This window comes from Canis lupus, chromosome 2, assembly GCF_048164855.1.
Source record: "Canis lupus baileyi chromosome 2, mCanLup2.hap1, whole genome shotgun sequence".
NCBI lineage: Eukaryota > Metazoa > Chordata > Mammalia > Carnivora > Canidae > Canis > Canis lupus.
Genome location: NC_132839.1, coordinates 25,477,437 through 25,500,240, shown reverse-complemented (window position 1 = coordinate 25,500,240; position 22,804 = coordinate 25,477,437). Strand labels below are relative to the sequence as shown.

The following is a 22,804-nucleotide window of genomic DNA, read 5'->3' as shown; positions in this document are numbered from 1 at the left end:
GGTCAAATAAATCCAATGGCAATTATGTAGACAGTGAGTTTAAAGCACTTTGCAAAGGTGTGACCTACAGAAAGTGTGTTATTGTCTGTTGAATACTGATTCTTGAAGGTCCCTGTTTCTTTCACTCTTACGTTTCTGTATTTTTTTAATCAAGTTATTTATCCTAGTTTCTTCCCATTTTTTTCCCTTCATTTTTGGCCTTAGGAATAATGCTTCTCACTTTTATTTTAGAGCATTTGTAAATTTTTATTTTCCGTGTGTGTGTGTGTGTGTGTGTGTGTGTAGGTATAGGTCTGTTTATCTGTCTATATGAACAGTAACACATGTACAGACTTTTTTCCTGCTTCTGTATTTTCCCAGCTGTGTTATGAAAACTTCTCCTTTGTAACTTGTTTTTTGGCTAAGATGTCTGGTAACCGTTATTATGTTATTTTTGCTCAGGTTTGTATTTAACTATAGAAGTTTTGCTGTCTTTTAGATTTTATTTTACTTATAAAATCTTCAGTATTTTCCTTGCTGCTATTTTCATTGAGAAATTATATTTTAAATATCTATAATATACTCAGTAATAGGATGGACCATTTTTTGAAATGTCAGTTTATTGTGGAATAATTATAAATATCAAAATGTGGGGATATATATAGCAACTTCTTTATTGGAAAGATTTTTTTGTATCAGTTTTATCTATTTTCATTTATTTATTTTAAAAATTTTATTTATTCGAGAGAGAGAGAAAGTAAATGAGAGTGTGAGAGAGAGCATGAGGTGGGGGAGGAACAGAGGGAGAAGCAAGCTCCCCACTGAGCAGGGAGCCCAAAGTGGAGCTGGGTCCCAGGACCCCAGGATCATGATGGGAACTGAAGGTAGTTGCTTAACCAACTGAGCCATCCAGGTGCTACTCTTTTTTCATTTTATACAAAATTATAATGCCTAAAAAATTCTAGTTGTTTATAGTAGCAGATTGTCCATTTTAATTCATGTCTAAGCATTCCAGTAAAAGCCTATGTGAAAAATCTTATTTTATGAAGTTAAGAGGGAGTAAGATGTATAACTAACTCTTTGAGGCCTGCTATGCTATGATATCCCCACTTACCATTTCATGATTAAAATACCTTAAAATTGAAATTTGTACTTACTGGTCATTTATGAATTATAGTGGCCTATAATCCACACATATATTTATGCAGATACATACTTAGTTGAACCTTACTTATCTGTATTTTAAAATATAAATTTTGCCAGGGATGAAGAAACTTATATTTTTACATAGTTCTGCCACTTGCCTGCTATTCCACTTAACAAGTGTGTGATCACTGGTAATGGATGAAATCAAGTCTGACAAGAGTTAATATCATTAGGAAAATCTTATGAACACATATGGGTAACGTTAAGATGTGGGGCCGTTGACAAATAATGGCCCAGATAAGGTGATATCTTCATCTAAGAAAGAAAACAATGCCAAATTAATTGGGAGAAATCTGATAAGGAAGCATTAGAGGAACTGATGCGTCTTTCACGTAAGATTGAAATGATGACATTAAGCTGGGAAAGCTATCCAGTCAAATCTTTCTAAAGTGATGAGGTTATTGAAGGCCTTAAGTAATTTTTTTTTCAAAATATAATTTCTACAAAAGTGTATACTGTGGTACTGTGGTTGTCATGAAATATTTAGACATGAGTGTTATCATTCTACATAATTATATACATTATGCATTACTCTATAGAATGGGGAACTTAAGGAATGTTCAAGGGTAGTTTTTTTTTTTTTTTTCAAGGGTTGTTTTGATTAATTGTGATTGTTTGCCATATGTACTGACTTTACAATAGGCTTCAACCCCACCATGGTCACCCTAGGAGACCCAGAACAATTTTCCGTACTTCATTTTTTCTAAATCTGTCACCAATATTGCAGTTATTGTATTAGTAAAAGATGCTGTGGCAGCACAAAGGAGGGACAGCTAACCACGACATTTGAGACTTCTGACACAGTGAAGCCTTTACTGAGATAACAAGGAAGGATGAGAGTCAGACAGTTGAATGGTAGGCAGTAGAACATTATATCTGGAAGAAAATCATGTGTGCAAAGTCCAAGAGGAGAGAGAGAGAGAGAGAGAGAGAGAGAGAGAGAGAGAGAATGAATGATATATCAGACAAAATTTAGTAAGACTGTAAATGTAAATTGAATCCAGAAAAGAAATCTATTCAAGTGCATTAGTGAATTTTACCTTTGTCTTCAAGGCAGTGAATAAGGACAAGAATCAATCAGATTTGAGGTTTTAGAAAAATTCTCCTGGACGTTTTCTAAGGAATGAATTGTAACTGTTTTAGCTATTTATAAACTATAGCAGTAATCTAGGGAAGGGATTATGGAAATACTGTGGTTGTAGAGAATTATTGGAAAGCTTAAGAGCCTTTTAGGGGTTGCTGATTGGATGTGCAAGATGAAGTTTTGGGAGGCATCAAGAACAATTTGCAGTTTGGCTTTTGGCATATGGGATAGTGGCATTACAAAGGCTTTGTCCTGATTGCTGTAAGACAGGCTGCTGAAAATGAGAAGGTAACACATTGCCAACAGGGATTGTTAATGGTGATTCTGACTCCTACCTAACAAGCTTCATGAATAGAAAATATAACATAAGGGGTATACATTCATAATAAGCTATAATAAATTTCCTAGTGTTATTCTCTTTGTCAAGTCAATGCTTAAATTATTTTGCTGTTGTCTAATTTTGAATATTAGGGCAAAAGAATATATAATTATTTGTTTTAGAATAAAAACTTTACAGGGTTTTTATTGAAAAATAAAATAAAAATCTATAAACAAAAATAGCTTAATTTGCTCACTAAAAACAAAAGTGTAATGTAAAAAAAAGCATGTGAGTGTTTGGTGATAAAATTTCTGAAGAAAATCTTTCTCATTTGGGTAAGACATTTAACCCAATACTTAGTAAACGCCTAAGAATGGCTATAGAGTGCATTTAGTTTTTCTTCTGAAGTTCAGATAATACAAGAAAACCATTTTTAAAAGCATAACGAATTTTAGAATCAGGGCTCTTTTTTTTGCTTTTTATTATTTTTTTTTTTTTTAGTATTATTGGTGTGCAATATTATATTAGTTTCGGGTGTACAACACAGTGATTTGACAAGTACATACATTCTGCTGTGCTCACCACAAGTGCAGCTACCATCTGTCCCCATACAACGCTATTGATTGTATTACTTACACTGTGCTATTTATTCTCGTGACTTATTTATTCCTTACTGGAAGCCTGTATCTTCCTCTCCCCTTCACCCATTTTGCCCAGCTTCCACTCACCTCCCCTCGGGCAACTGTTCTCTGTCTTTATAGATTTCATTCTGCTTCTTGTTTATTCATTTGTTGTTCTTGTTGCCGTGCAAAAGCTTTTTATTTTGATTTAGCCCAAATAGTCTATTTTTGCTTTTGTTTCCCTTACCTTAGGAGATGTATCTAGAAAAATGTTGCTATGGCTAATGTCAGAGAAATTACTGCCTGTGTTCTCCTCTAGGATTTTTGTGGTTTCAGGTCTCACATCTAGGTCTTTAATCTATTTTATTTTTGTGTATGATGTTAAAAGTGGTCCAGTTTCATTCTTTTATGTGTAGCTATCCAGTTTTCCCAGCACCATTTATTTCAGGACATTTTTTTATACCAGAAATAATTATTTGGTCTCACTTCTCCACACCTAATTTTATAGATTAAAATAAAAACCCTTGCAGAATTGCCTAGAGTCATTTGTCAGGGATTAATAGTAAGGTTTAGGATCCTTCTGCAGTATTTTATTAGCTCAGTATAAACATTATCTTAGTTATTTGACTAGTTGGCAGAGAATTTCTTTTTTAATCCTTAGTAAAAGTATTGCCTTAATCACATTTGGTTTGAAGGCTAGTTGAGACACATCTAGCATCACAGATCTTTTTGAAAATCTTTCCACAGTTTTCAAGGGAAGCCTCTGAAATTTAGCCTCTTTATATAGGCTATTTGCCTCTTTATAGAACCACTAGAACTGGCTAAATTACATCACAAAGGCATTAATCTTATTATAAAGAAGTGTTTAGAAGTGCAAGTAGAGTAAAACTTTTTCTTAATGTATCAAAATTATTCCAAAATTTTCTAAGATTAAACAGATATTGGCAATATGAAGTGGCACAGTACATTATGTCACATAAACCTTGTCAAGCCCCTTTTAACCCTGTTAATATGTAAAGTGGGGGTCTATGTTTTAGATTAGTGATTCTTATCTACCCCTTTCAGCATCTAATTATGCAGCACTTCATTTTTGCCACTTTCATCCTATTCTGATTTTGACTTGCTAGTTAAGCTAGTGCTTTGTCCTAGTTATAACCATTTAATCTAGAATCACTGTAGATGAGATACTGGTAATACATTATTTAAAATGAAACAAAATTGAAAGATTCCTTATATTATTTATTTAAAACAGGTTTATGTTTCATTTGTTGTCTGTTTTTTTTTCATTCATACTAGTTCAATGAAATCCTAAGCTCTGTAAAAAAATTGAGGTTTTATTAAAAGTTGACCCAAATTTTTAAAAAACTGAAAATTTTGAAAACCTTTCAATCTCTATGAGGAAAATGCAAAAAAAAAAAGAATGCCTTACACTGACAGAAAACCATACCTGACTCTTTGTACAACAAAGAAAGCTTTATGTTGAGTCCAAACATTTCATGACATAGGTCACAGACAGAGGCCACTTTACAAAGCTGGTGAAAGCTGAAAAATTGTAGTTTTGTTTTCTGAAAACTCATTAACCATTAAAATTGCTTTCCAGTGTTTGTTATTTTTAACTACAAATGATATAAATTGAAGGCTAATGTTGTTCTTTCATAAACTGCTTTTCCTCACTGGTATTTTTCTTACTGTTAACTGGACTGGCAGCAGCAAGCATAGCTAATCAGTAGTATAGTATGTTACATAGATTCAAAATAATTTTTAAGAAGTTATTAGTATTTAAGCATTTATATCAATCAACTAATATTCACTGATGGGTTACTATTATGTTTAGAGGCCCAGCTAGTCTGTCTTGTACTAATAGTAAAGAAGACAAACTTAGCCCCTGCCTTCATGAAGCTTATAAATACTAGATAAATTATTACAGTGTGGTGATATCTACCAAGGATGTTGTGGGGCCATATGCAGGACTGTCCAAAAAGGTGATAGTATAGTTTCGATTTAGAAATGCTATTTGAGTTCACTCTTAAAGATCCTAATATTTGATTTTAAAACTCAGTCTTGCGACACCTGGGTGGCTCAGCGGTTGAGCGCTTGCCTTCAGCCCAGGGCTTGAGCCCAGAGTCCTGGGATCGAGTCCTACATTGTGCTCCCTGCATGGAGCCTGCTTCTCCCTCTGCCTATGTCTCTGCCTCTCTTTCTCTGTGCCTCTCATGAATAAATAAATAAAAATAAAACCCAGCCTTTTCTTGTCAGTTTACTCAGAGTGAGCTAACCTTTTAATTTTCTCTTATGGGAAATCTGCTTCACAGCCATCTGATACTGATGATTATCCTTTCAAAAGAAATATCCATATAAGAAGAAAGGTAATATAAGAAATCAAGTTAACAATTAGTGCTTAATAATGGAAAAGAAAAATTGAAGGTTCACAGATTAATTTGGAAAAAAATAATAAAAGATTGGAAAGCTGCACCTACTTTAGAACTTTCAAATTAGTTCCTTTATAATTGCTTATGTGACTTATGGTTTTCTTGCAAATAGTACTGTCCTGCTCTACTCAACTGTAAACTCTGAGTATCTGGTGGTAGTGTCTTCAGGGTAGTCCTTGACACATAGAAAACACTTAATATTTATTGAATAAGTGAAGGAATGAATGAATCTTTAAGGTTTGACTTCATTTGGTGTTAAATTTTTTAAAAATATTTTTTAAAACTCACATTGTTTTGTAGGTATAGAATAATACTTAATATATTCAAAAAAATTTTAAATGCTGTGAATACTTTTACATTCTGTACTTTAGTGGCTCATCCTGCCTCTGACATTGAGAGTATTGATTTCCAAAGATGACCTCTTAAGTTCCCTAATGTCAATAGGTATTTGTCATTAAGTCTTACTTCCAGCTGGGCTGATTAATAGAGGAGGCTGACTTTTGGAAAAGTATATAGATACAGATATAGATATAGATATAGATATAGATATAGATATAGATATAGATACACACACTCTCTTTTAAGTGTTTAGTGTGATGTTAATTATCAGTCTGCTTGGTGATTGCTGATTTAATAAGTTAAACCATTGACCTTTTGTGTAAGGTGGTCATTATTTATTCAGATTAGATTGTGAAAACTGGGTAACAGCTGATTACAGATTTGAAAAAGGGCTCTTTGATGAATGGTGAGGGAAAATAATGTTTGCTTGTTTGGTCAGATTAGAAATTTCCTACCTCTAGATAGGCCACTTTAAGATACCGCTCATTGAAGTATGGTGTGACCTACCTTATCTCAGCCTCTTTTTTGCTTATCTTTATACCTGTCAGTAAGACAAACTACAGAACCTGAAGGAGCCCAAGTCATTGGTGCATTTTTTTTCCCTGGTAAAAGAAATAGTGGGGTTTTTTGTTTTTTGCTTTTGTTTTTTGCAGTTTCGGATTTATTTAGGGAAGTATCTTAAGGTTTGGATTTTGGGTTTTCCTCTAAATTTTTTTTTATCTTTTGAAATAAAACTTAATGACTTGCTGAATGTAAACAGCTAAGACACATTTGTGAAATGAATAAATGATTAAAATAGTGGAAAACAGCCATAGCAGATGAGCTACTGTATATTAACAACAGATAATAGTTCCATGACAGTTGGGTTCTTTTGAATTTAGAAAACCATGAATCCCTCTTACTTTGAGGGATTTTTAAAAATTGTTTTACTTTAATGTCTGTATTAAGCTGTAGATGACAGCCTAGAAGTTCTTCAAATTAATCTAAATTCCTCTCAACTTGTAAGAGAATGGTCTAGTTTCATTCTTCTGCACGTGGCTGTCCAATTTTCCCAGCACCATTTATTGAAGAGACTGTCCTTTTTCCTTGCTTTGTCGAATATTAGTTGACCATAGAGTTGAGGGCGCATTTCTGGGTTCTCTATTCTGGTCCATTGCAGATCCGGATCTTCTGATTCTACTTTTCTCCACATCCCATCTATAGGGCCATAAATAAATAAAATTTGATTTAAAAAATAAAATATACATTTGAAAAAGGAAGTTGAAGTCTTCGTATTTCATATTTCTCATTATAACCCTGTTGGGTAATATATTAAGGATATATCAAAGTATAGGGCATAGCCTCTAGCTGAAGGGTGTTCATAGTTCTTGATCTAATAAAAGAGATAAGAGATACACGTAAAAAGAGAATAGTACAATAATATAGTATTTGTGAAGTGACTGGTTCAACCTGTAAAAACCTTCCAGAGAAAGGAGAGGTTGCTGTAGTTTGGAGTTGCTAGGGCTAATCAAGATGACTGAAGTAGGCTGTGCTGGAAGGGAGGGAGCACATAGTTGAGCCAGCATTTTACCAGGTACTTTAACTCATGAGATTTATGCAGATTGCTGGCAGTTTAGCCAACAGTGTCATTTTGTCTGGACATTGAGACACTGAGAGTACTCCGGGAAGCCAGCATTGCCTCTCATGTCTGAAGCACCACTGCCAAACTCCTGCAGTTCTTCTGTCAGATGAGAAGAAGTGTGGCTTTCTGTGGAGCCACCTTTCACAATAACAAGGCTTGTGTAAAGATTCCCCATTTTCTAGGTTCAGTGAACTAAATGGGAACTTGAAATTCATCCCACAGCTCTGCACATTGGTGAATCAGCTGTAGTAAGTTCATTGGCAATAGCTTTTTCTTCTCTTTCGTTTTCTTTAAAAAAAAAAAAAAAAATCCTGGAAATGGTGAAAGACACATTGTCATGACAGAGACTGATCATAATAGTAAAAACTGAGAATTCTGGAGGTGAAATCTCAGGGAAAAACAACACGGTCAATATTGAATTCATAATCTTCTGCCTAGATTAGAAAGGTTGCAAATTTATTTAGCATATCTCTTTTTTCTCTCCCCTCCTTCCTTGCAAACAGACCTCAGTGGATTGTAGTCTCTTAATAAAATGGTGAAGAGATATCTCTGAAATATTTTAGTTAATTTGTATATCTGGAATGCATTTAATTTCACTCATAAGAGCCCATATGCAATGTTCATCATGCTTATTTTCATGCCTTGTGTTCACTAAGAGACACATTTTTGTCACTTAGTATACCAATTAATAAATTGTCTATTATTCATTGATACACAAACAACAAAAGTGCCTCTAGTATCCCCCTCAGGAGTATGGACTTTATTTTTAGAATCTCAACAATCTGATCCTAGGCGGGGTATTTATTTTTTATTTTTTAAATTTAAATTCAATTTGGTTAACATGTAGTGTATTATTAGTTTCAGTGTAGAATTGTGTGATCAGTTGCTTACAACACACAGTGCTCATTACATCAGATGCCCTACTCCACGCCCATCACCCCATTAGCCCATCCCTCCAATCCACCTCTCCTCCAGCAATCCTCAGTTTCCTATAGTTAAGAATCTCTTAATGGTTTGCCTCACTTTCTATTCATCTTGTTTTATTTTTCCTTCCCTTTCCCTATGTTCATCTGTTCTGTTTCTTATATCCCACATATGAGTGAAATCATGTGGTATTTGTATTTCTCTCACTGACTTATTTCACTTAGCATAATACTCTTTAGCCCCATCTACATTTTTGCAAATGGCAAGATTTTATTCATTTTGATGGCTAAATAATAATCCATTGTACAAATATACCACATCTTCTTTATCCATTCACCTGTTCATGGACATCTGGGCTCTTTCCATATTTTGGCTGCTATAAATGTTGGGGTGCATGTGCTGAATGACCATTTTTGTATTCTTTGGATAAATACCAAGCAGTGCAATTACTGGATCATAAGGTAGTTCTATTTTTAACTTTTTGAGGAAACTCCATACTGTTTTCCAGAGTGGCCGCACCAGTTTGCATTCCCACCAACAATGTAAGAGCGTTCTTTCTCTGTATCCTTGCCAACATCTGTTGCTTCCTATGTTTGTTAATTTTAGCCATTCTGACCAGTGTGAGGTAGTATCTTATTGTGATTTTTATTTGTATTTCCCTGTTGCCGAGTGATCTTGAGCAAAATTTTCATGTGTCTGTTGGCCATTTGTATATCTTCTTTGGAGAAATATCTGTTCATGTTTTCTGCCCATTTCTTGACTGGATTTTTTGATTTTTGGATGTTTGATAAGTTCTTTATATTGATTTTGGAAACTAGCCCTTTACCTGATAAGTCATTTGTGAATAACTTATCCCGTTCTTTAGGTTGCCTCTTAGTTTTGTTGATTGATTCCTTTGTTGCACAGAGGCTTTTTATCTGGATGAAGTTTCAATAGTTCATTTTTGCCTTTGTTTCCCTTGCCTCCAGCGACATGTCTAATATGATGTTGCTATAGCTAGAGTCAAAGAGGTTGCTGCCTGTGTTCTCCTCTAGGATTTTGATGGTTTCCTTTCTCACATTTAGGTCTTTTTTGAGTTTTGAGTTTTTCGTTTTGAGTTTATTTTGGGGGTATGGTGTAAGAAAGTGGTCTAGTTTCATTTTTCTGCATGTGGCTATCCAATTTTTCCAACACCACTTGTTGAAGAGACTGTCCTTTTTTTCCATTGGGTATTCTTTACTGCTTTGTCAAAGATTAGCTGACTATAAGCATTTGACAAAATACAGCATTCTTTCTTAATTAAAACCCTTCACCATGTAGGGAGAGAGTAAACATAACCTCAACATCATAAAAGCCATATATGAAAGATTCATAGTGAATATTATCCTCATTGGGAAGAACTGAGAGCTTTTCCCTAAGGTCAGGAATATGACAGGAGATGTCCACTCTCACCACTCTTGTCCAACATACTCCTGGAAGTCCTAGCCTCAGCAATCAGATAACAAATAGAAATAAAAGGCATCCAAATCAGCAAAAAAGTAGAAAACTTTCAGTCTTAGCAGATGACACGATACTATATATAGAAAATCCAAAAGACTCCACCAAAAAATTGCTAGAATTGATAACAGGAATTCAGCAAGGTCACAGGATATAAAATCACACAGATGTGATTTGCATTCATATAGACTAACATTGAAACAGTAAAAAGAGAAATCAAGGAATTGATCCCATTTATAATTGCACCAAAAACCATAAGATAACTAGAAATAAGCTTAACCAAAGAGGTAAAGGATTTCTGAAATCTCTAGAACACTTAAGAAAGAAATTGAGGAAGACTTAAAGAAATGGAAAAACATTCCATGCTCATGGATTGGAAGAATAAATATTGTTAAAATGTCTATGCTTCCCAAAGCAGTCTACACACATTCAGTGCAATCTCTATCAAAATACCATAAGCATTTTTCACTGAGCTGGAACAAATAATCCTAAAATTTTTATGGAACCAGAAAGACCCTGAATGTTGAAAAAGAAAACTATAAATGGAGGCATCACAATTCCTGACTTAAAGCTGTGGTCATCAAGACAGTATGGTACTGGCAGAAAAACAGACACATAGATCAATGGAACAGAATAGAGAATTTAGAAATGGACCCTCAACTATATGGACTGTTCATTTTTTGAGTAGATGCTATCAACACCTGAGTTATAGCTCACTCTAACAATATACATATAATTGCATTGTATTTTAAAGTAAATTCTAACCTTATAACACATAGTATAACAATATTACATATAAAGCATGCTTTTGAGTGCAAATATGTTAAGTCATTATTTGGAGTTTTGAAATGAGGGATCCCTGGGTGGCGCAGCGGTTTGGCGCCTGCCTTTGACCCAGGGCGCGATCCTGGAGACCCGGGATCGAATCCCACGTCGGGCTCCCGGTGCATGGAGCCTGCTTCTCTCTCTGCCTGTGTCTCTGCCTCTCTCTCTCTCTGTGTGACTATCATAAGTAAATAAAAATTTAAAAAAATTCTGAAATGAATGGCAGACCTTTTTGATAACTTTATTTTTTAATTTTACCTTAACATTTTAATTTAAGCTAGCATTATGTCCTGTACGTCCAACATGTCATTAAGTGTAATTATTTTTTCATTTTTCAAGTCTGTCTACAGTTGCAGTGTGTTTTGACCCTGACATTCTTAATAGCTTTATTTATAGGCAAGCCTGTACTTTGTTAATTGCTTATGTCATTGAGTAAACCTCAGGTGAGAGCAGATTGGGGCAGAAATCAGGAAACCCTATTTATCTTCCATAGTCATCTCATAGCTTAATAAAATTAGGGAAGATGTTCAGCTTGAATGTGTTCAGAGAAATAGTAAAATGTATGAGAAATGTAGTAGAACTTAGTACCTTCATGACTTAAATAACTTTGGAGAGTAAAATATCCTTTGGTTGGTATTCAGTTAATATTTGGTCAAGGAATACTTTATCGACTAGGGAGATATAATTTTTAGTTGTCATATGATAAAATATCAAACCCTCTGTGATTTGGCCAATTACTTAACCTAATGCCTTGGTTTCTTTGTAAGTCAAACAAAGGTACTAATACTAAGTACTTCACAAGGTTAAAGATGAATAAAATATGTGTAAAATCCATAGCAAAGTGTCTACCAAATATGTTCTCAAAAATGGTACCCATTTCAAGAACAAAAAGAAAGCACCAAAAGACTTTCGAGAGAGTGGTCAACAATGTCCATGTGATCTCACGTCGCTCAGAGAAGCAGCAAGTAAGAACTCAAAAAACACACTTTTCTTCTAGAATGTGGTATATGTGTGGCTGATAAACCACTCATTTGGCAGAATTCCACACTAAAAATATTAGAATCAATGAGGGAAAAATTAAAGTTTAGGCAGCCCACTCAAAATCTACGCAGCTTTACATTGTTGTTGTTAGTTCTCTAGTTATAATCCTAATGAAATATTAACTCCATTAACTTTCTAGCAATATTTACACCCAGCATCACAGTCAGCTAACCATTTGTATCAAATATTCTCTCAAATGGAGTAGATGGCAGTTACAGAATACATTGGAGTCTAATCGTTTCATGAAAATTGAACATCTGATTCAAACTACTCAGAGAAACATCTTCACAACTTCTTTCTTTAACAGAAAGCTTAACTGTTGAAAAGTATAAGGTTCTTGACTCCACTCAACCAGCCCCTATTGTGCTAAATGAATTGACTTGTACAGGGTTTTTAGCTGCTCATCTCCAGTTTTTTAGGATTTTTTACATTGTTGATGCTTTTTCTTTAATTGGGTTGAAAGCTTGCTCCTGATGACTTAAAATGTTACGGTGCTAGAGAAAAATCGTATGAATCAGCAAGATATCCAAAGTCCAAATTATATTGATATTGTTCATTATTTACCAATGGCAAAGGAGCTGTTTTATATAAATATGTATTTATATAAATACACTATGTATTAGGTGAAGGAATTCTGAACTCCCCTAAAGGTCTTGGAACTAAATTGTGTATAGAGAGTAAAGGAATACAAATCAAACATGTTTCTTTTGTTGCTTCTATTTCGTGTGTATCAGCCACTTTTAGGTATAGTTTAATGGGTTAGCCACAGTAGAGACATCTGTTAGTGTTTTCTCACATTTTTTTCTTGTGCTTATTCCCTGCAGTTGGCTGAAAAGTCTATGAAATTATCTCTGGATTACTAGCAGAAGTTCCCAATCCTGTTAATAATTACTGTTTAGTATCAACTTGATTTATCCTATTCCTATGGCAGTATTTGCCCCTCAAACACCTTTTAGAGGTGCCTCTAAGACACTTCTATCTAATTCTAACACTGAGAGGTCAAACTGTGCCTATAAAGTTTTGGGAGGGTTGTTGTGCAAGATAGGCAGAGACCATTTTGATAAAATTATTCCGTATGTACAATATACTTTGTTTTCTATTGGTATAAAAGTTTTACAATATAACTGGTTGACTTTACCAAATCTTCATGATTTTTTTTTAAAGATTTTATTTATTTATTCATGAGAGTCACAGAGAGAAAGAGGCAGAGACACAGGCAGTGGGAGAAGCAGGCTCCATGCAGGGAGCCCAATGTGGGACTCGATCCTGGAACTCCAGGATCACGCCCTGAGCCGAAGGCAGATGCTCAACCACTGAGTCACCCAGGCATTCCCTCTTCATGAATTTTTAAAAAAATACTTGTGCTATATTTAAAGAGTGTCACCTTGCATATCAATGCTAAAGTAGCAGTTTTTGCTTACAAATTATATGCATGATTTTATTGGGTCACATTTCTGTGTCATTTTATTTTAGCTACTCTAAGAGGAGATGATTCCATTATTTCAAGTCCTGATGTCACAGATGTTGCACCAAGTAGAAAGAGGAGGCAGCGGATGCAAAAAAATCTTGGAACAGAACCGAAAATGGTTTCTCAGGTACACCAGCCTCAAGAAAAGAAGTAAGTCATTTTATTTTTTGCCAAATGATGAGATATCATTTTAAAAATCTAATATCTGACCTCAAAAATTATATTCTTATTTCTTTACTTAAGGCTATTTTTAAAGAACAAAAATTGTGATTTTGGAAAGTGTAAAATGTTCAAATCAATATATTTTCTCTGGTATTTAGTTAATTCCTATTAATATTTAAAGCAGAAGTACTAAAAATATAAGCAAAATGTTTTTTCTCATGGTTTTTATAGATTAATTAGAAATGGCATGTAGATACTAAAAATGTTAAAATCCAGCTTGAGTTCAGTAAAGTGTTTCAACCTAATTTACAGCTTTAAACAGACCCATATAGCATTTGAATTAGCTACTTGATTTGGCTATGCTTGGAATTTTCTCAAATTGTCCCTTCCTAGTCATCTATTTCTTTCTATTAAATTTTGGAATTACAAGCTTTATTGTTAGTTTTTCACTCTTTCGTTCAGATACCCTCCTTTGATCTGCATCCCAATTTAGTTGTAATGAGTTGAGGACTTGGGATAATTAGCATTAATGCAGCAAAGCAACATTTATAAAGAATTATCAGTTGAAAACAAAATGGATGTGCAAATCATTTGTATGTTTGGATATATGTGTATATGCCCTGAGAATTTCTTTCTTTTTCGCTAAACTTTTTATTAACTTAGTAAATAGTTATTAAACAATAGCCATATGACAAATGATATTACAGTCAGTGGTTTCACAGTGTGGCATGAGGACCCCTGGGGGGATCCACAAGCTCATCCCTTTTTCAATTCCATACCTGTTTGGAATATATTTCATATATTTTAATTAAAACAACATATCAGATCTGATTGAATGTGGGGGCATATGAGAATTCAACTCTTTTTATTCATGCCAGCCTTGAAGCAGATGTGCAAAAGTGTAGAAGATTGCTTTCACAAGAATTTCTGTTTGGAAAATACAATGATCTTTCATAAAGAATATGTTATCATATGTTGGGTTTATTGTTATTTTTAAATGAGTTTATAAAGATTTAAAAAATTTCCTGGTTTTAACTTTGAATATAATAAATATAGTACACATAAACAAAAGCTTTTGAGGATCTCAAAAACTTTAAAAAGTGTAAAGACATCCTGAGAGCAGAAAGTTTTAGGTGATGAGGATGCCAAGACAGGCACAATCCAAAGCCTTCAGGAAACTGACAGCCTGATAGGAAGGAGTTTTCAAGTTTCTTGTAAAGAAATAAGCATTATACGGTTAAGAGCGGAATTGTTTTTGTTTGCCTATTTAGTATTGGGTTTTTATTCTCTCCACAATTGGCGTAATCTGTCATTAACTGGTATGTTTTTATGCACTGTGTCTTCATACAATACATAAAAAATCCACTCTGCACTAAACTCTTTGTGATTTGTATGTATCATCATTCATTAGCTCATAAGCTGCTGGTTTCATAGAGTTCAAAGGTATTATATTATCTCTTTTAAATAATGAACCAAAAATATTTCTACTTTGCAAACATTAGAGCAGCCAAACTATTAGATTAAGATTAATATGGGAAAAAATAAATTTACAAGCAGTTTGAAGTATTCTGGAAACTCTGTACTTCCTTCAGTCAATCTGTAAGCAAATGAGCGTTGCAAATCACTTGTGTGCCAGACAGAACCTGGCTGTTGAGGATTGAGGAGAGTAGAAAGCAGACACAGCTCCTGTCCTCATGAAACTTTTGGTTTAATCATTTTGTCTAATGAAGATTTCAGAGTCTGGGGGAAGAGTGAAATATATATATATTTTAAAGATTTTATTTATTTATTCATGAGAGACACCAAGAGAGGGCCAGAGACACAGGCAGAGGGAGAAGCAGGCTCCATGCAGGGAGCCCAATGTGGGACTCGATCCCATGACCCAGGGATCACGTCCTGAGCCGAAGATAGACGCTCAACCACTGAGCCAGCATCCCAGATATATTGGTTTTACATTAGAGAGTTGCACCTTTAGTCTTCTCACTCTGTGCGTGAATGATATACAAGGTTTTGAAGTTACTAACATTTTCTGATTATACGATACCGCTTAAACAGGTTTCCATTACACATGGTACAGAGATGAAAAAAGTTTAGATCTGAATCAAGACTAAATATTGTATTTAGACTTTTTAATAAGTGCAGCATGTTGTTTCTACCAAGTATATGCAATTAATGTTATGTTCCTTTTCTGTGTTTTGAGAATCATGCCAGTACTTATTTTGTATATTTTCACTTCTTTAAAAGTTGATATAAACCATATCAGCTTCTTTGAATTGTCTGCTAATTATATTACTTTGGACCTTTAGGCTCAACTGGCCCTTAGAAGAAATGAAAAACATATGTTAGATGTCAGGAAGAATTTTAAAGATGAAAGGAAATTTAGTTTAGCATTTATCAATCAGATGTTGAGTGGCTGATACCCTGCTTTGCAATTCCTCTTCCCTTGCCCAGATAAAGCAGAAAGAGAAACTATATGTTTTGTTTTTATCTTTTTTTTTTGCATACTTTTGGGTTTTGTTTTTCCATTTTGAATACAGAGGCTGAAATTTTATGGCCATTAAAGTTTAAAGTGCTTGTTCTTTCCCACTTTCTTTAATCAAAAACATTAGAAAGATTCTACAAAACAAAAAATAAAAACAAGCTCTTAACTGTGAAAAACTTAAAATAAGGCATTCTCAAATACTGATGATTAATCCTTATTTTATGTTTTTACATTTAAACTACTACCTATTCCCTAACTTCCTCAACATCTCTTTTCTCTGATAACTTCTCATGTATATCAGTTAGGCAAATATAATCTAGCTGTATGCTCCCAAACAAATGCAGGTGTGGATATTTACTTCTTAGGGCTGAAAAGATATTGGCATCTAACTCAAAACTTTTTAGTGTCCTAAGCCCTCTTTGACCAATTCTGTGGCCTCTAGTCCCTGCTAGTATTCCCACTGGGCATCTTCCATATTTTTTCTCTGGCTTTTCTTGGCTTCTCCAGCTCTGCATCTCAAAAACAAAGTGGAGGAAAGGAAGATCAGAGGTACTCTGATTTAATTTAGAAACTATTTATGTCAGGGGCACCTGGGTGGCTCACTTGAGTATGTGTCTGCCTTAGGCTCAGATCAGGATCCCAGATTCCTGGGATGGAGTCCCATGTTGGGCTCCCTGCTCACTGTTGGGCCTATTTCATCCTCTCCCTCTGCCACTCTACTCCTTTTCCTGTTTTTCTCTCATATAAATAAATACAATCTTTTAAAAAAAATTACATCTAATGGATTTTGTACAAGTCATTACCCCTTTCTGGGATTTAGTTTTCTCATTTGTAAAATGAAAAGCTTGAACTAGATGATTTGTAAAATCTCCCAATATCTATGATTTTATTATACTTTTAACTACTTTCAAAACATGAACATGATTCAGCAATAAATTCCTTACACATTTATTAGGTATTGAAAATTAAAATTCATGAAAAATATAAGGTTAAAAATACAGATGTCTATCTGAAAATTATTTTTAAGTTTATATATTTATGAATATTCCACAATGTAAAAATTTTAGTACATTTCTAAATACCATGAGTTACTTTGTACTCTCAAAAAAAATAAATACTAATGTATGCCAATCTGTGTATGTACTAATCTATACTAATACTAATCCATAAAACAAAATCATGGTAATTTTTAAATTTATTTAAACATTTATTGTGATACACAGTCATTGGTATAGTGAAAAGGTATGGAAAAAGAGAGAGATACAAAATAAATAAGAATTGTGCTAAATGTTTTATGGGATCTCTCATTTGAAAATCACATAGATCCTACAGAGTCAATGTTAATTTATCCTTCTTGCAAATGAAAAACAACTCAGATTCAGAATTATGTAATTATTTTTCCAGAGCAGCACAACTATTGTTTTATCTGAAAGCCTGTGCTGGATCCACTGCCTGAAGGGGCTTATATTCTATTGAGAGACAGAGATATACACAAATAATTTTGTCATTTCAAGAACAGAGTGAGGGGAGGACATCAGCCTTAAGGTTTTAAATTGGAATCTTTGGAATTATATTCCAAATTTTTAAGTCATACCATAGGTCGGAGTGGTTTTAGGTCATTTTATGTGAACGTGCAATGCACTTTTGATCTGTTAGTTAGGGAGGTATGCTTATAACTAATCAATGGGGTTTCTAATCCTATCTCACTAGAATGGCAATAGAAAATCAGAATGTGGTACTTATGTATCATATTTACGTTGTTTTCATGGTTAAAAAGTATAATAACCTAGTTCCTTATGAATTAAAGAAATAGAATTATGAATTCGTAATTATAATTTAGCTGACTTTAATAAAAATTGCATTGTTTTTCAGCTGGTAGAAGTGAATCATTGGCAAATATACTTTTAAAATTTCTGGGCCAACTATGTATATTAAATATACAAGAGAACTTTGTAGTAAAGTTATTTGTACCAATAAAAATACTAAACAATCAAATATATAATATGATTTTTAGCATAAAATGCGACCAACAAATAATATGGGAATTTCTACCATATTCTATAAGCTTTTATTAAAATATATCGTTTGAGATGCCTGGGTAGTTCAGTGGTTGAATGTCTGCCTCTGGCTCACGGCGTGATCCTGGGGTCTTGGAATCAAGTCTCTTATCGGGCCCCCCACCAGGAGCCTGCTTCTCCCTCTGCCTCTCTCTGCCTCTCTCTCTGTGTCTCTCATGAATAAATTTTTAAAAATCTTTAAAATATATTGTTTATGTTGTATTAAGGGTGGAAAAGTGAAATCGAACCTCATGTATTTGCTTCTGATAAAAATTATGCCTAAAACTTCAGGAATAAGATTAAACTAGTGAAACCACGTAAAGACCCCAAAGTCTGTTCAGTTTCTCCATTCTGACCATTTGTTAGCTCCTTTCTACATTTTTCTATGGTAGAAAGATAACAGGTTTTTCTTCAGATATAAAGAGCCAGGCAGGGATCCCTGGGTGGCGCAGCGGTTTGGCGCCTGCCTTTGGCCCAGGGCGCGATCCTGGAGACCCGGGATCGAATCCCATGTCGGGCTCCCGGTGCGTGGAGCCTGCTTCTCCCTCTGCCTGTGTCTCTGTGTCTCTGCCTCTCTCTCTCTCTCTCTGTGTGGCTATCATAAATTAAAAAAAAAAAAAAAAAAAAAGAGCCAGGCAAATCAGAGGTGACTTTTCATAGTGTCTGGGCTCTAAAACACCATTTAATGAATGAATGGCAATATGATTAGTGAACAACTAGATATCTTTCACACAAGAAAATTTAGCACATTGATTTGTCAACAATGTAAATGCTATAATGAAGATAATTTCTCAATAGATTATCAAATGTCTATCATTGTAACAAAGTAAAATCCCATCCTTACATGAAAACAATTACTCTTTAGCCATATTAAAAAATTAACAAAAAACAGGAAGCTAAAACTGCATTTGAATGGTCACAGCTTTTATACTTAGTCTTGTGTGTTTAGTGATTCCTAAAAAAAGTGTCACTCTCTATGTCTTAAAAATATTTTGTGGCCGAAGACAAATGTAATTTTCTAAGTCCTTGAGTTTACTCTAAAAAGTAATGATCCCATCTTAAGTGGGAACTATTTGCTATGGAAATATTAGCCCAATTCTGTCAAATAATGAAAAACTGTATTGCACAAAAGTACAGAAAATTTAAGGAACTTATTCAAGGTCACATTGTGAGTTTTAAATAATTATTCTGTAGATTAATGAATAACATATTCTCCATTGTTCATAAGAGTGAGAGCTGTCTTTATTTTACATGGATGAGTAGATACATCTCACCAAACTTGGCCATTAAATTAGTTTAATTATTATTGTTGTCCTATTACTGTTAATGTTATTATCTTACTAAGTTAAACTGTTAGTTCTACATCAACCAATCACTAATGTTTATGAAGCTGTTTGTCTAATGGTGTTTCCTTTCAGTTTACTGTACTAAAATATGCCTGTTTATAAACCTGCACTTCATGATAAAAGCACATGAAATATTTGGTTGTATATATCCTTAAGTGTATGTTCTAAGGACATTCAATAGAAATAACTCTTAGATGACCATTATCAAGAGTTTTCAAAATTCTGAATACCACCTAATTTTAGATCTAAACAAAGGTATCCTACTATATATATATATATATATATATATACATATATATATATATATAATTTTATTAAAGAGATAGAAGTTTATTAAGTAAAGATACAGAGAAAGATCTCAGAAGTGAGAGGGGTCCTGACAGGGTTGCCCAGTATCTTACCATATTGTTTTTCTTTATATTCTTATCCATGTTTAAGTAGAAAAAAATTAAACTGAGAATGAATGTGTTGATATGATTTTTTATACTTCTAGTGAGGAAAAATTGCACAGAAACTTTTGAGTTTATGGTTTACGATACCATGGCATGTTAACCATTATATGCCATTAAATTTATCAGGGAAGTTTGACTTCATTACTTGTTTTCAATTCTAAGAATATGCTTGATTACAGATATTTTGTCAGTCCCTTACAATGTCATTTCCTCATCTCCTATTGACTAAAGAAATACACAGTAGAAGCTGTTTGTCGAGAAGAAAAAAATTACTATGGTTTTCCCTCCTTTATTCACCATTCATTCATTTAACAAATGCTTACATGTTGAGTACTGGAGACATACCGCTGAGGCAGGCTTTGATATCATAAAGCTTACTGTATATGAGAGAAGACGAGCATTAATTATATCATTACATCAATATATAATTGCAAACTTTTCGAGGATTTCAGGATTTAGGGGAAGCATGGCAAGGGAGGTGGGGCTTGAGGAATCATCTGAGTTCAATCTGACGGGTAAAGAGAAGTAGAATAGTGGAGTAGAGAGCAGAGGGTTTAAAATCCTGAGGAAACAGCCTGTGAGCATGCACCCAGGTAGAATGTGTAAGTGATGGTGTGGAGAGAACCAGAAGGCTAGGAGTGTGATGAGGCTGATGATGATGGTTGCTCGGAGGTCATACCAAGGTGGCTGTGCACTATCTTGTTAAAAATTCAGACTTATCTTGCCCCACATCTTAGCGTTTTCGTTTCTCACATCACCAGAGACTTTTCTTCTGTCTTCCCTATTTTAAGACTTTTTAAAGTCAAGAGCTTAAGAGTTATAAAATATCATTGTTGAGAAAACTCCGATATTTTGGTCCTTTTTGCATCTTCTTAGATATATTCATTTAAAATTATCTAATGCTACTATACTTAGTTTCTTTTTCCTTTTTTTCAAACTTCACTTTCAGACTGCTTAATGTTGTACAACTTTGGATTCCCAATAATACAACTTTCATTCTCTTGAAACACAGGAAACTAGAAAATTGAAAACATACTGAAACTTACATAGAGTGCTCACAGGGATAATAGCTTAAATTGGCATGTGTTAGCAGTCCTGAGGTGCAGAATTGTAGTGCTATTTTGCCTTTTTATGGTAAATATAGATGCTTTTCTTTTAAGGAATATTTTTAGATCTTTGAAGAGTTCCCACTTCTAGTAAGACTCTGAACTCCTTGAATGTGTTATATATTAATAAATATTCATTAAAAATTGTAGTGTGACTAATCCACACAATATGATGATATTTGGGGAGCACTCAGCCTTGTCTGTCAGCTAGCATCAGCACTTAAGATTTATTCAACATAGCCATATGGTGTATATTCCTTGTTATTTACTATCTTACATAACTTGAAATTTATAGAGTTGCTCAGTATGAGTTTTTAATCCTATATATTAAACAAAATGAACCAGCTGAAAAAGACTATGGAAATTGTAAAATTACTTTCATGTTTATATACTTTATTAATATCAGGTAAAATACTGAGTATAAACAAGAACATTATAAAATTACTCTCTAAATATATAAGGGCACAATACATATCTAATATCACTGTGCTCAGGCTTTATTAGGCACTCAGTTTAACTTTTTAACGAGGTCATGCTTTATAATACAATATAATAATCACGGTATGATTTGTTTAAAATTTAGGAGCTTTTATTAATTCTTGCAACATTTTAAAAGAGTGAATACAATAAAAGTCTATTTATAGCATTCTGTATGACATTAAGTCAGTTATGGCCAGGTGGACTAGTGGGATTATTTTAACTAATTGATTAATTAATCCATTCATTATTTACTTATTTGACTAAATTGAGTCAGTGTCCCAGTCTTACTGAAATTAGCAACCAGTTAATAAAATCAATCAATGAGCAAAATGCTCAGATAGGATAATTTAATTAGCATTTTCCTGCTTGTCACATCTTCAGCTATTTCAGCCCATTTCTCCCAATTTTTGCTTTACTTTTTTAGCTGTTCTGTTTCTCAACCCTTTAGGTTCTCTTTCTTGAAAGTAAACTAGTTTTAAGAGATACTGAAATTAGCATCTGAACAAGAGACCTATAAATGAAAACTTTGTCTAAGAGTTAAGGTTCCAACCCTGTGGAAAGGTGGCCAGGGGGACCCAAGCCCTGATGTAACCAAATGAGGATTATGCTAGAGACCAAGAAAGGGAATCATACAAAGGGATATATCATACAGGTCTTGTTACTAGAGCTAGAGTATAAAGTTCTTATTATTCTTGTCAGAAACAGCACTAACTTAATTTTGAACTCCTTCTTCAGTGATCCTTAACAATAAATAAATAAATAAATAAATAAATAAATAAATAAATAAATAAATAAATAAATAAGTAAGTAAGTAAGTAAGTAAGTAAGTAAGTAAGTAAAATAAAATAAAATAAAATACCTTAGTCCCTATGGCCAAGAGAAGAGCTAAATATATAAATAGGAACACAAGGCCCCCAACTCTGAGGTTTGGTAGGAAGAAATTCAAAATGTTTATTGAAGTTAGATGGTAATGAGTCCAGAATTCATTATTTACAATACCATTAACAGACTTCATTATGTAGAATATGTAAAGGAGATCTTATCAAGTACTCTGTAAGGGGTTCCATATTCAAATAAGTTTGTATATGGCCGTATACCATAGCTTCCACATTTGCATGTGTTCCAACCCGTAGAACTTGGAGATTTATATTTTAAAGGCTCTGAGAAGCCCATAGTAAATAATTCATTTGACTTATCAAATGTGCTTAAGCATAGCATCCTCATGCAATTGGCCTCTCCCCTCCTAGAAAAGGCTTAGTAACAGTCCAAGGGATAATATTCTCCAGGGCTTTAGTTTGGAATATGAGCTCTCAAAATTCTCAAATATTGATTTTAGAAATATAAAAGCCTTTAACCATAATTATAGAATATTAGGCATTGAATGTATC

General features: G+C 33.8%; 1 protein-coding gene across 17 annotated transcripts in view; it reads left to right on the top strand.

Moving 5' to 3' along the window:
- The window catches only part of XRCC4 (X-ray repair cross complementing 4), a 251,689-nt gene that overhangs the window by 127,814 nt on the left and 101,071 nt on the right, over window positions 1-22,804 (top strand). For all 17 annotated transcript variants that reach the window (XR_012015024.1, XR_012015029.1, XR_012015025.1 and 14 more), the window contains one exon: window positions 13,337-13,481. Coding sequence is in view for 13 of the 17 variants with exons in the window: in XM_072793103.1 (XP_072649204.1) it covers window positions 13,337-13,481 (145 nt within the window). In the remaining 4 variants the exon portion in view is untranslated. The remainder of the gene's footprint in view (window positions 1-13,336; window positions 13,482-22,804) is intronic.